This window comes from Coccinella septempunctata, chromosome 4 (assembly GCF_907165205.1).
Source record: "Coccinella septempunctata chromosome 4, icCocSept1.1, whole genome shotgun sequence".
Classification (NCBI taxonomy): Eukaryota; Metazoa; Arthropoda; class Insecta; order Coleoptera; family Coccinellidae; genus Coccinella; species Coccinella septempunctata.
Genome location: NC_058192.1, coordinates 25,433,816 through 25,448,505, shown reverse-complemented (window position 1 = coordinate 25,448,505; position 14,690 = coordinate 25,433,816). Strand labels below are relative to the sequence as shown.

At 37.5% G+C, this 14,690-nt stretch overlaps 1 protein-coding gene across 2 annotated transcripts; it reads left to right on the top strand.

Annotated features, from left to right (window-relative positions):
• Positions 1–5,109: 5,109 nt before the first annotated feature.
• Positions 5,110–14,302, top strand: LOC123312123 (phosphatidate cytidylyltransferase, photoreceptor-specific-like). Of its 2 annotated transcripts, XM_044896357.1 has the most exons (3): positions 5,110–5,224; positions 5,282–5,473; positions 13,057–14,302. In XM_044896357.1, the coding sequence occupies exons 2-3, from the start codon at positions 5,419–5,421 to the stop codon at positions 14,211–14,213; spliced, it is 1,212 nt and encodes a 403-aa protein (XP_044752292.1). In that variant the 5' UTR covers positions 5,110–5,224; positions 5,282–5,418; the 3' UTR covers positions 14,214–14,302. The 2 variants fall into 2 exon arrangements, with proteins under 2 accessions (XP_044752292.1, XP_044752293.1); XM_044896358.1 differs by lacking the exons at positions 5,110–5,224; positions 5,282–5,473 and adding an exon at positions 9,737–9,922.
• Positions 14,303–14,690: the final 388 nt, after the last annotated feature.

The following is a 14,690-nucleotide window of genomic DNA, read 5'->3' as shown; positions in this document are numbered from 1 at the left end:
GTCGTTACAATCGTTACAGTACAAACAAAAGAAGTTAAGTACCTACTAGTAAAAAGTTTCAATAGATGTGACATACCAATTTACAGATTCATGTAGAAGACATATGTACGGCCCACATTGGAATAGGCGGGCAGGTAAGGTTGTCGTCTTTCAAGGGCCATAAAAGCCTATTGGATTATATTCAACATTGAATCAGTTCAGTGCGAGACGTCGGAGCGAGTAGACGTGTTGAGTGATTTTTCGATTACACGACAAAAGAATTTGATTGAATAATGATTATTCGGGAGAGTTTTGTGAATGAGTGTTGTTGTGTTGTTTTGTATACAGTCCAGATCGAAAGATCGTTGGTTGTGCAAATCACATCAGGTGACACTTTTTCTATATAATAATTGGTGATTTTCGTTTTTTTCTCTCTCATTGATATTTACCACCTTTGTAAAAAACTAAAAACGTTTAGCCATGTCGGAGAAGCCAGATAATGAGGGTGTCTACATGGAAGCTTTCGAAAAAGTCGACTTCAGAGAGAATGAGTCTGAAGGACATACTACTTTACGAGAGGATAACGAGCAAATGAAAACACAAATCGTGAAACTGAATGAAACAGTTCGCCAATTGATAAATGAACTCCGCCTAGCGAAAGAAGAAATAAGTAAGTTTTCAGCGCCGAAACCCCCTACATTTGCCGAAATTGCGAGTTCGGCAGCGGGAAATAATGTCACTTCTGACATTAAGAGGAATCGAGCAACGCCGATTGCTAAACCCCAAAACGCGCTCCCATCTGAACGCGCGCGTGAAGACAGCTTCTCGTCAGACGAGGAAAATACCAAAAAAGCACCTGAAGTGCCTAGAAAAGACAAAATCCCACCCACCACGATGATGGGCACCTCAGAACACCAAGAAGTTCAACCGTAGTTAAAGACGGTATTAGAATCATCGCGTCATCCGTAGACGATTATAGAAAAATTTCCAAATTTTTCGAACAGCATGGTAAGGAATTTTTTACCTACCGAATGGAGGAAGAGAAGAAGATATATGCCGTCATCAGGCATTTACCAATCCACCCTGATCTTGCGTTGATTAAGAACGACCTGATACTCCAGGGAATATCAGACGGTGAGGTGTCCAGAATGATATCGAACAAGACGAAGAAGCCCATACCTCTCTACCTGGTTAAAACCCAGGAAAAGGAAATCTTCTAAGTGAAGCGACTCTACAATCTCTGTATTGTGGTTGAACACGAAAATAGGCCTGAAAATCCAAGACAGTGATTTAGGTGCCAAAGGTACGGACATGCACAGAAAAAATGCTCCATCCCGTGGGGATGCGTGAAGTGCTCAGGAAACCATAGCAGCAATGACTGCACACTCACCAGAAAAGGTGAAGAGAGAATTGCCACATGCGTCTTATGTGGAGAAGAGGGCCATCCAGCTAGCTGCAGAGAATATAGCGAGTTCAAGCTGGTGACCAGAAAGAAGAATTCCCGAAAACCAGCTGAACAGAAAAAGCCGGTAACAAAAACAACAACTACTGTTCAAAAAATTAGCGAAGTAGCGAAGGCCAAACCTACAGAACAGGAAATGAAGAGGGAGACTCCAAAACCGGTTCAGAAAAAAGAAGAAAAGCCTTCAATGAAACAGGCTGTGAACAGTCAACAGGAGAAGAAAAAGATATCTGAATCAGCCGATGATTTAGGTATCTTCACGGAAAAAATTTTCAACAAGATAATGTTGAAAATTGAGAGGGGAAATGGAGAAAAAACTCCAAGCATTATTCAGTAAACTGAATTAATGGACCTTACGGATATTAGGAAGAAATCCCTCAAGATAATCTCGTGGAACATAAACGGGATCAACACACGGAAAGCTGAGATAGAAGAAATAATATCAGAGAGACAACCTGATATTATAGCCCTACAGGAAACAAGAATCAACCGGAACAGATGACTGAATTTCATGAATTATGAAACGTATAGATGTGACAGAATTACAAACACCGGATGAGGAGTAGCAATATTGGTGAGAACAGATCTGAAACACTACTTCAAAAGAAGATCCGACGAAACACAAGGAGAAACAGAAATACTGACGATTGTTGCCGAATTAAATCGTCAAAGAGCCGAAATTACCTCGGCATACAAGCCACCACGAAACATGTTGGAAGGAACAAACCCGAAAATCTGCATCGGAGATTTCAATTGTAAATCCCCATTATAGTACAGCAGAACAGAGAATAAAAATGGCAAAAAACTCAAGGATTTCGCCGAAAAACAAAATTCCATAGTGATTGGACCAGAGTTACCGACATATCTTGCTTTTGGTTGAGGAATGCCAGATGCCATTTAATACAATCGGAAATAACAGAAATTCCAACAATAAGCACTCCAGAGGATCTGGCATGTGCGGTTGATGAACTGGAAGAGATTATATTGAAAGCTCACGAAAAAAGCACGAGAAGAGTGAAGAGACCAGCACCAAGTCATCCGCATGGCGATACTCCTAAAAAAGTAAAAGATCTTATACGAGAAAATAGAAGACTCGGATGAATATATCGGATGAATAAAAATGATCTGAATAGAAGGCTGAAATAGACAAACCAACATCGTCAAATGAAATCAGGGAAATAATAATTAGAAGTTTGAAGAAGAGGAAAGCTGCCGGAAGCGATAAAATAACGAATGTTATGAAATTACCTAGAAAAGGTATAGCCGCTCTAACAAATATCGCAAATGCAATTATGAGGACAGAACACTACCCAGAAAAATGGAAAACAGCGGAAGTCATAATGTTCAATAAACCATTCAAAGAGAAGAAGTTCCCACAAAACTACAGACCGATAATTCTACTGTCGGCGTTAGGAAAAGTAGTAAAAAGAATTATAGCCACGAGGCTGAACGAGGAAACCGAAAATCTGAAACTAATACCACCAGAACAGTTCGGATTCAGAAGGGAGCATTCCACAGAGCAACAGAATACATTACAGAGGGATTCCAAAATAAAAAATAAACAAGCTACAGGTCTTGTTTCACTAGACGTCGCCAGAGCATTCGACAGAGTATGACATGACGGATTAATATATAAGATGAGATGTGCTGGATATTCCAACAAAATATGCAAGTTGATCCAGAATTATCTCGAAAATAGAAGATTTTACGTGAAAGTGGAAGTAGAATGCTCCACAACAAGAAATATAGAGGCTGGAGTACCCCAAGGGTCAGTACTTGGGCCACTTCTGTACAACATATACATTCACGATATTCCGAAGAATCCAAGAACCATGCTAACGTTATATGCTGACGACACAGGCATAGCAACTCGACACCGCAACCCACAAGTAATAGAACGAGTTCTACAAGAAACGATTGACGAAACAAATGGCTGGTGCATAAAGTGGAAAATCAAGCTCAATGGACAAAAGAGCCAAGCAATATTACTACAGAAGAGAAGACTGCGTCCTACAACGAATCTAGAAGTTGACGGCGAAGAAATCGACTGGAAAAATGAAGCCAAATATTTAGGAATAACGCTTGACAAAGGATTTACTTGGAAAAGTCATATTAAACAAGAAATCGACAAAACGAAAGCAGCGATGAATAGACTCTACCCTCTGATAGGAAGAAGAAGCCACATGTCGAAAGAGACAAAATTGAAGATTATTAAAGCCGTTGCTAGCCCTCAACTGACTTATGGATCAGTTGCCTGGGGTTTCGCGGCAAGGAGCCATATCAAAAGAATTCAGGCCATTGAAAACAAGCTGCTACGATGTGCAATAGATGCATCTTGGTTTGTCAGGAATAGATAGATTTATAGGGACCTAAAATGGGAAACCATAACGGAATTCATGAACTGAAAAGCAGAGAAATTATTCGAAACAGCGAAAAACCATCCGAATCAAGAACTCAGGAGACTAGTGGACTACGACCCATAGGAAAACAAAAGGAGAATGCGAATTTACCGAAGGAGACCAAGAGATCAAAAAAAGAGATTAAAATAAGAAGAGAAACTTATTGAAAAACCCAATAAAGTGTTATCCAATAGAGAATAAACACATAAATCCCAGCACGATAGTGTGCGAGAAGAAAACCGACTAAGAGATGAACGGTTTATAGGCAAATGCCCGGAACCAATATTCAAGAAGCAGTTGAGGGTTTTTAGTGGGTCTCGAACTCAGGAGAGTGAGAATCCCCACACTTGTTCCCCCTCAGGAGAGGGTGTTCGTCTGACTTGTAGATTTTTGAGTACGAGTGCTTTTTGAGTACGACTAACTTAAGGGATCAATCATCCTCATGGGATGTCCAAGGAAACCTTTCCAATAGGGCTTTCGACTAGTCCTTATGGAATCAGCAGCTGGCGACGTTTGTGGATGCCTCTTCGACGTGGTTCTTAATAGCCAATGTACCGAATTTCTACATTTTTTTAGGCATAGTGATGCCCACGAAAGTCTCGTTTTCGAGAGTCTCGTTTCGCCTTGACATATCATTGACGAGACGAGACTAAACTTTTTTCGGTCTCGTCTCTCTCTCTCTCTCTCCCGTAGTCTCGTGAGTATTCTGGACAATGAAGGAGTTTTGCTTCCGAATTCGAAAACTTTGAAATCAAGGGTTGTTATTTTCAACCCCTAATAATAAAGTTATGAAATCTAGAAAATTGTGTGAGTAATATATACTTAGTGCTTCATATTATATATAGATTTATGACTCAGTGTTTCTTAGAACCCGTAAAAAAAATTAAAAACTGTCATCTCACCATCGCATTGCAAAGGCTGAATCTTGGAAAGGAGGTCGATTTCGAAAAAAAAATATAGGAACTACCCCTGCTTATTTTCATCGAGCAATCATCTCCCTAATTCTTCGTATTATTATTACCAAAGTATCGCCTCGTCTCGCTGGTTTCGTGGGCATAACCATTTCGGAACCTAAACCAACTAAACTGACTAGCACGTTAATCCATTGTAGAAGATACTGAATATTTTTCAGACCGAAATTAATCTTATAATAAGATGAATTTCCATAAAAGATGGAAGTACGCGGAATAATTTATATACTAATGTTATCCATGATCTTGGAACATGTATTTATTTATGTTCCAAGTCCATGATAGATACAATGTCATCATGATTGCTGTGAATAATAAACTCTCATTTTCACAAGACACATTTGTCAAAATTCGAGAGATTTCCCATTATTTCCATCCATTTCATCGGAAGATGAAACTGTCGTTGAAATCAGGTATGACAACTGGAAGATATTGGCTATTATCTTATCACCCTGCATTTTGAATTTAAGGTAAACACGCTACTCTTTCAACACAATAATGAATGTTTTGGATTACTACTAGATATCAAAAGTTACTCACCCATTAGAGATAATTCATAAGTTTGAATCAATCCGAGGAAATCAATGATTTCTAACTTCACCAGAGTATGGTTTCAGTGCTTTTGAATACAGAATCTGATATTTTGGATGTACTACAAAAAGGTAAGTTCAACTTAGTTTAATGTGGATATATGATGAAATTCATTTCGTGAATGTTTATCTCTATTGAAATCGATAAGGTTCAATTGTGAATCTTTATTTGAAGATGTGCGAAGGCACAGATATTTGATATTTTTAGGGAAACTTAAAAAGAGGTCAACACTCTAAAGGCGATTCTCACCAACGAATTAGAGGCAAGCTTTACGTTACATGAAGAAAATTTTCCATAGACATTTTGAATGTCAATTTTCTGGGTCTAAATGGAAATTTCAGCTTCTGATGTAGCATTTTCTAGCTAAACAGTCGAGTGACCGTGCTGGATTATTGTTGTAGTAATGGGTGTTTTTTTCAGTTGAACAAGTTCAAATTCTGATAAAACAAAGAAATATATTTTTAATATCAATGAAGCAGGATTTATTGGGTAGAAATTTTTTTGCCATTAATGTTGAAATAAGATTTTGGTAATGTGTCCGCCACAGCTGGCGCGTACAAGACGCCACCAATTTCCTCAAATTTTCGCAGCAATTGTGGCCGTATTTCGATTATATCTCTTCGAATATAAAAGAATTGCGCGTGCTGTGTGGCATTTGGTTCCGTCTTGTTGGAACCACAGCCAGAAAGATAAATGCGAGCTAATTGAGGTACGAAAATATTCCTTTTCCCTATACTGTTGACCATTGAAAGTAACATTCTGACCATCATTGTTTTTGAACCAATAAGGGAATAATTGGTTAGAGGACTGATAGAAAAAACACTCTACTTTTAACTACGTCGACGTTTCATCAGTATATGCTGATTTCTTCAGGACTGCAAACACTCTTTGTTTAGTATTAATTCACAATCATGTGTCGTTGAAATCTTACCTAGTTAACTACAGTAAGAAGGTGTAAAACTTGTGAAAATCATGAATTCATACAGTCAATTAACATCGAAATGGAAACGTAAAAACACTTCAAGAGAAAACTCATACATATAATCATTCGGGAATCGAGATTCCTCCTGAAGTCCACACCGTACTGAGTTTGAGTTCAGGTTTCAGTATGCCCACACGTGATCCAGTGAGGTTGATCCCTACTTTCGTCAAGGATTTGGAGTACATATTTGCATCACTGAGGTTACCGGAGGAGGGTACCAAAAGACTTCGATCCCAATGTGTGAATGTGGTCACTAATGTGTGCCATGGAAACCATACTATCGAAAGGAACAGTATGATGCAAAAAATGTTTAAGGCCACACGAGAATTTGTGAGGGATAATCCCGATTTACTTATTATGCGATCTGACAAAGGGAACTCAACGGTACTTATGGATAAAAACGAGTACATAAATTACCTTGAGGACATATTATCTGATACCAGAGTATATTTTAGAGTTGACAAAGATCCCACCTCTAAATTTCAAACTAGGGCGAATAAATTGGAAAAGGCATTAAGATCGACCAAAATCATTGATGATAGGAAGGCTCGAGGGATGAGTAGACACAATTCAGTTTCTATATGGCCTGCGAAAGACCCATAAAACCACACTTGGTCTCACACCAATTGTGAGTTGTGTAGGTTCTCCTACATACAATATATCAAGGTATTTACATGACATTTTATCACCGACCATATCGACATTCCATTTCAATGTGAGAAACTCATTTGAATTTGTTAGGTCCATCCAAGAAGTTTCTATCCCTGAGGGATATATTTTAGTTTCCCTAGATGTGGTTTCTCTTTTCACAAATATCCCTGAAACATTAGTCCTTGATATCGTTAAGAGAAAGTGGTGGATATTGCCTGCATACACTGAAATGCCTAAAAAAGTTATTTTTGGAAGCAGTAAGCTTAATCTTTGAAACAAGTTATTTCTTCTTCAATGGTAAACTACATCTACAATGTGATGGTACAGCAATGGGGAACCCATCTAGCCCAAGTCTTGCTAACTTTGTGATGAATGAAATACTAGAGGTTTCTATTTGTAAACTGAGTTTTTCTGTGCCAGTGGTGAAGTTATAAGTTGATGACACCTTTTTGGCTGTACCAGTTGATAAGACCCACGAATTGCTGACGGTCTTTAATGGTTTCCACGATAGGTTACAGTTCACCTTAGAGCGTGAGAATGATCATATGTTCTCGTTTCTGGATGTTCAGGTGATCAGAGGTGACGATGGCTCTCTGACGACGAGATGGTATTCGAAGTCTACTAGTTCCAGCCGCTTGCTGAATTATGACCCATCATGTAGCAGATCACAAAAAGTTGCTACTGTTTAATCTTTGTTGTGCAGAGTTTTCAATTTGTGTAGTCCGGTGTTTGTTGAAAAATCAGTTTTGGAAGTTGAGACTTTGTTGAGGAAAAACAACTACCCTACTAACTTTATGAACAAAATAGTAAATGAAGTGAATCTAAAAAGATCAACCTCGTTGATACCTACAGAAGTTGTAAATAACTCACCAATGTATTTCATGTGCCTATTGAATAGAAAAAAGCAACACATATATGACAGCAATCCTAAATTTAAACACAAGACAGGACTGCGTTGGCTGATCATCATTTCACTGAGGACCATAATTTTGATTTTGAAAATATTGCTGTCTCAGATTGTGCGCATGACTGGTTGAGGCGGAGCATGGGAGAGATGATACACATAAAAATTAATGACACAGTTAACCATAGGTCTGACATGAATAATTTAAGTTCCATTTATAATAACCTACTACAAATTTACAAAAATGAAAATAATAGATAACAACAAGAGTTTAGGCTACCATCAATTGTGAGAGTAGTGTATGTAGATCTCTATGGCCCAGTTTCAGAAAAGTCCATTAAGATTTGACGCCCTATTAAAATTTAAAACTGTCATTTTTGAAGGGGAAAATGGAGGATTAAGATTTTAATGAAGTATTACATTTTATTGGACTTTCCTGGACGTTATATCAGTGACTTCATCGGTCCCATGCGTCGTGCCCACTTTGTGGTTCCTGTTTTTGTGTCCCAACCTTAAAGTCAGTGAGGCGAGCATATGTATAAGTTTTCTTTTCTTCTTACTGTAGGTAGTTAACTAGGTAAGATTTCAGCGACACATGATTGTGAATTAATACTAAATAAAGAGTGTTTGCAGTCCTGAAGAAATCAGCATAGACCGATGAAACGTCGACGTAGTTGAAAGTACAGTGATTTTTCTATCAGTCCTCTAACCAATTATTCCACTATTAATGAAAACTAAGGACATTAGAATGAATCATACATTGTTTTTGAAGACATATGAACCAATCACCCCGCAGCCCATAAAGAGCACAAAACAGTAATTTTCTGTGGATGAAATGGGGTTTCGATAGAAGCTTATGGATAATCCTTACCCAAAATCAGCAATTCTGTTTATTTATGTACCAAATTTAAATTTTGATCTATAATTCAAAAACAAAAGAAGATAAAGGAATGCAGTTGATGGCATAATTAGTTTCTCGAAAAAAGAAGACATGAATGGTACATTCATTTTCCTCTATCTCGTTAGGTTAAAAAGTTGTAGTTCAGGTATCACCAATTTTGCCCACCCTGTACAGGTCTTTTTTTTTTCGCAAGTTCCTCCCACATATTTTCTTAACGTGCACTTGTCAGATTAAGAGAATGTAAAACCTTTCAAAATGTAATTAACCATATATATCTTAATCTGACACGCTCGAGTATATATGTACAATGATCATTTTTTTCCTATTTTGACGGGGTGACCTAGACAATTCCCCCTATATACAGGTCTAATTTTTTGTAGTGGTACTCTACAGGGTCCAAGGTATGTCCCCTTTATATTAATCTGACACGCTCGAGTAAATCCCGAATTTCCCTCTTGGACTCTCCAACTATAAGCAACTGACTGGCACTAATAGAATTTAAAAAAAATGGTATCCAGTGAAAGATTTCTCTTTAGTAGCTTTTTGAGGTTGTTCCAATGAATTTATGGTCTCGTTCATTATCAAGTCACACGTTTTACGGATATTCACAAATAACGCGAACCTTAAGCATGATATTTTCGTAAATTTCTTTTCTCCAGTTGTAGAAAATTCTGAATATGCTTGGTTGAGCAACTTTGACCGAAGTCTGCTATTGATTTCGATTCGATCGAGCTCCGATATACCCATGTATAATAAAAGGATTGTGACATAGTTTTATGTTCAAAACCCAATTTAACTTCACCTACTCAGAAGATAATACCTATACGAAAAATTATAACGGCAGTTATAATAGATAAGAAATATATGGAACAAATGGAAACGATATATTAATGTCCCATTATCAGCAATACGCAAACAAACAGTTAAATTTTCGAAGGTGTGTTAGTTGGTTGGGCACATTGAAATGGAACCATGACTCAAATCAAATTAATAATATTCTCAAACTCATAAACGGACGGATTGTGAAAATCCAACATGTTCTTCTTATAGTATGATCCGAAAGATGTCCCAGCGGAAAAAGTGTACGTATCAAAGATAATAATCAATATGAAACTTTAAGGTAAACTTTTTTCATTGTCGTTAGTTTATCATTTATGTTGAATCAATGTATAATATATTTCGCAAGCCTTTACTAGCGAGGAGGAGTATATAACTCGCCATATACTCCTTTTATTTCATTCAAAATAATTTCCATTTTCATTTCCTGTCAAGAAAAGGAAAACGAGAAATTCTCAATTTTGCTATAATTTTGGCAGTTTACTATTTTCACTGGTTCTTAACAATTGCTACTCGTCACCGTGCATTTAAGTATCGTGAAACATAAATAAATGCGCACCTAAATTTCCTTTAGTAAGCCTGTCTACCTCGTGTTCGCGAATAAATGATAACTTAATTAATTATTAAATGTATGTATATGTTACGGCTAAAGATAGGTGTGAACACAAACTTAAGATTAGTCGGATTAGCTTCGAGTATATGCTTATGTTAGTTTCTTCTATATTTAGTCAGCTAAATGAACTCAAGTCTAACCACATCCCCAAGGCTAAAAATGTAGAAGCTAATGGTAAAAGAAAGAAAAAGTATCGGCAAGGCAGTGGCAGCAGCAAATTTTCAGCAATTGAAAAAAAAAATTGTAATTCTAATACACATGAAAATGATGATATTATCAAAAAATGCATTTTTTAATTTTTATGGGTTTTCACTCCCAGAAACAAAATCATTTGAAGAAATGAAATAATCGATTTTCTCCTGAGTAAATGCTTGCACTAATTTGTCAGGAGCGAATCACATAGAAAGATAGAAGAAAATGTTTCCTGACAACCTTGGAATGAATACATAAGCGCGACCAATGAATACATGGGGTATCCCAATACACAAGTGGATAATAATGAAAAATACGGCTCGAAGAAACATAATAATAACTTTATTGGTAAGTCCTATAGTCAAATATACTTGGCGCCATCCGCGCTGAGGGCATTGGCATACTCTCCACTATGTGATCGTGAGAAGAAAAGATCTCAAAGAGGTGTTGGTCACTAAACCCAGAGCAGATCAGGAATGCTGGACTGTTCATAGGCTGGTTATCTCGAGAATGAAGATCTCAATGCTCCCAAAATACCAACGAAACCAAAGCTACTAAGAGAGCGCCTTCAAATCTCCAAACAACAACACCCTTCTACGAAAGAAATATTCACAGCTGCCGTCAAAGATAGCCTAACACCACTGGATTATAACGACGACATTGAGAGTCATTGGCTCCGCTTCAAATCATCTCTTACAGCGAATGAAATGCTGGACATGTGGAGGCAGAACACAAAGCGATGAAAACAGTAACAAGCCTGGCGATATGGCAGCCCAAAAAATCTCATAAACATAAAACGCGAGTTCCGTCAAGAAATAAGAAAAATCAAGATAGCTGGTGGGAAGAAGCTAGAAAAATACAAGCTTCCGCCGATAACCCTGACTGTTTATATATAAACAGTTTTAATAGCTTCTAAAAAAGGCCTATAGTCAGCGTTATCGGCAGAAGCTTGTATTTCCCTAGCTTTTTCTCCCCACCAGCTTTGACTATAGTCGATGCAGAAAAGCTATCTTTCATATAAGAGATGATCATGGAGCTATCCTAACTGATGATAAAAAAATTCTCGAAAGATGGAAGGAGCATTACTCACAGGTCACCTGGTCTAGACGGCGTTCCAGCGGAGATATTCAAAGCCCTGGATGAAGACAATGTCAATAGTCTCCTAACACTATTCCGCAAGATCTGGGAACTAGGAGATGTGCCACAAGACTTCAGAGACGCTTTAGTTATCTACCTCTATAAGAAAAAAGGCGATACGTCAAATTGCAACAATTACCTCTGTAATTGTTCAATATGAAGGCCAAGACTGCTGTTTACAAGGCAGTCGTCCTCCCAACGCTTCTTTACGGAAGCAAAAGCTGGACGCCCTACAGGCGACATATTAAACAGCTTGAACAACAGCAACAACGTCATCTAAGACAGATAATGCACATCAGATGGTTCCACAAAGTTTCGAATGCAGAAGTCTTGCAACGCGCGAGTTGTACAACAATTGAGACTCATGTAACGAGGTCCCGGCTCAGATGGAGCAGCCACATTCTGAGGATGCAAGACACAAGACTCCCTAAAATAGCTCTGTATGGCGAATTCACAGAGGGAGCCCGGAAACCAGGAGGCCAGTAAAAGCGGTTTAACGATACACTACATCAATCCCTAAAATCAGTTAATGCCAATTATAACTTGTAACAACTAGCGTTAGACAGGTCACAGTGGAGGTCTATGCTGCACTCGAGACTCGAGAAGGATGCAGCGGCGGCCAGATCTGGTTGGTGATTATCCATGCCCGGAGTGTGGAAAGATCTGTAGGTCACGGTTGGGTCTCTTCAGTCGCAATTAGTCCTAAGAAATTATAAATCTGATGGCACCATTTTTCTTTTTTCTTTTTGTAGATTCATTCCCGGTAACGGGATACAGCCATGATGAATGAATAATGTATGTGGAGTATGATTTTCTGTGCAAGAAGATATAAAACTGTCCCATAGCTTACGTACTAGAGCAAATATGTCATCACGATTTTTTGAATTTATTTCGTCAAATCTCAAACTATTGATCAAAAATATATATCGAGATTCACTCAATATACATCTGTTTATTTTAGGACTTTCCTTCTTCTACTTCATTGAACCAGTTCACTAATGACTCATCAAAGTCTGGGTCAGACATAGACATAGAGAAATGCATTGAACATACTCTTTCCATATGTGCATAAAATACGGTCACAAAAAGTGACAGGGGGAAACTGAACATCAGGCCAGCTAATTGTCTTTTTTTAGAAGCTTGGTCACGTCACAATCTTCAAGTAGACTCACTTCTATGTTCACAGCACTATTTTATTGCTGCAGATTTGCAGAAAAGAGATCATTCCTCTCCTTCTGTAAAATAACCAATTTTGTGCTGGTAGTGCTCATTTCTCTATGTCTTTATTTAGTCGTTAGTTCATAACGTCATTGCGAATGGTTTATCATAGACAAGAAAAAAAGAATATTCGATATTCTACTATCAAAATAATGATTCTACTCGTAATTCGAATCCCGAAATTTTTTATATTAATAAAATAATTTTGACTTGTTTTAGATGGACACATTGGGCCCCGTAAAGGAGAAAATGCCGACAGCACCAAGGTGATCCCTAACTGGAAACAGAGGGTGAAAGCTGGTTTACTGCTGGCTAGCTCATTCCTGTTCGTCATTTACCAAGGCTCTCTAGCATTATCAGCCACCATTCTTCTTGTTCAGTTTATGTGTTACAAGGAAATACTCACCATAGGTTATACGATTAACAATAATCCGCGTCTTCCAAAGTTCAGGATGACAGTATGGTATTTCTTCATTGTTTGGAACTACACCCTCATCGGAGAATCGTTAGGAGAACAGTTCAGGACAGTTTTGCACAAGAACCTACTTTTATCTGTCATTTTCGATCACAGCAGGTTTAAAGGATTCTGTTTATATTTCGCAGGAATTGTTTTGTTTGTTCTGAGTTTGGCGGGGAAATACGACATAAAGAGATTCAGATTGCTAGCAATCGTACATGTCATACTGGTTGTCATTACATTGCCCACGTATCTTTTGATGAAATGTTCTTTAGAGGGAATGGTTTGGGCTGTCGTTCCGTTGAGCTCTGTATGTTTGAATGATATATTTGCCTATGTTTTCGGAAAGCTCATGGGAAAAACTCCTTTGATCCTGGTTTCTCCCAACAAGACGTGGGAAGGTTTCATTGGAGGGGTAGTGGGGACCATTTTTTCTACCATTGCTCTCTCCTCCGTTTTATGCAATTTCAAACATTTCATATGTCCTACAGAATATAATGAAATATCTGAAGTTATCGGAATAAATACCAACTGTACGCCTTCGTTTCCTTTCGAACCAAATGAGTATAATCTCGTGCCAGGATTGAGCTTGAAATTTATGCCTTTTGTTCTCGATTCTTTTTATATAGCCCTGTTTGCTAGTTTCATTGCACCATTTGCAGGATTTTTCGCTTCAGGGTTCAAGAGAGCCTTCAATATGAAAGATTTTAGCAACACAATTCCTGGGCATGGAGGCATTATAGATAGATTTGATTGTCAGTTCCTAATGGCTATATTCATTTACGTGTATATGTCGACCTTTTTGAAAACAAGTAAATTTAAAAAATTGTACGGTAGAGTGATGAATTTGAACGATCGTGATCAGCTCGTATTTTATGATTTGTTGAAATCTTTTCTTGAGGAGAAACATTTGTTATGAGTAACGACTGTTGAATATTTATTTGTTCAATACTTTGAATATTCTGTTTAATCGCTAAGAACTATGTTAGAAATAAATATGAAGAATTATGTAGGTTCAGTTTCTTCGATCAATAACATGACATGATGCATCTACCTACCTATAATACGGGGTCTTCATGAATATTTGTTACATCGCAGTTGGCATTGAATTATAACCCCTCACTAAAAGGTTTCGAAATATATCATAGAATTTCAAAATTGACTTCCACTGCAATGTTTCATTAATTTATAAAGAAACTGATTTACTTTTACTAATTTCTTCCATATGTGATTTACGATATAAGACTGTATATTTTTAATGGTTATTGTTATATATTTGGATGTGAGATTTAAAAGAAGAAGGTGTTCGTATGCAAAATAGAAAAAATATAATAGTTTATTAACGACTATTGCATAAAGTGATTATAATCTATACGTTTCATTGAGCAGTATGCAA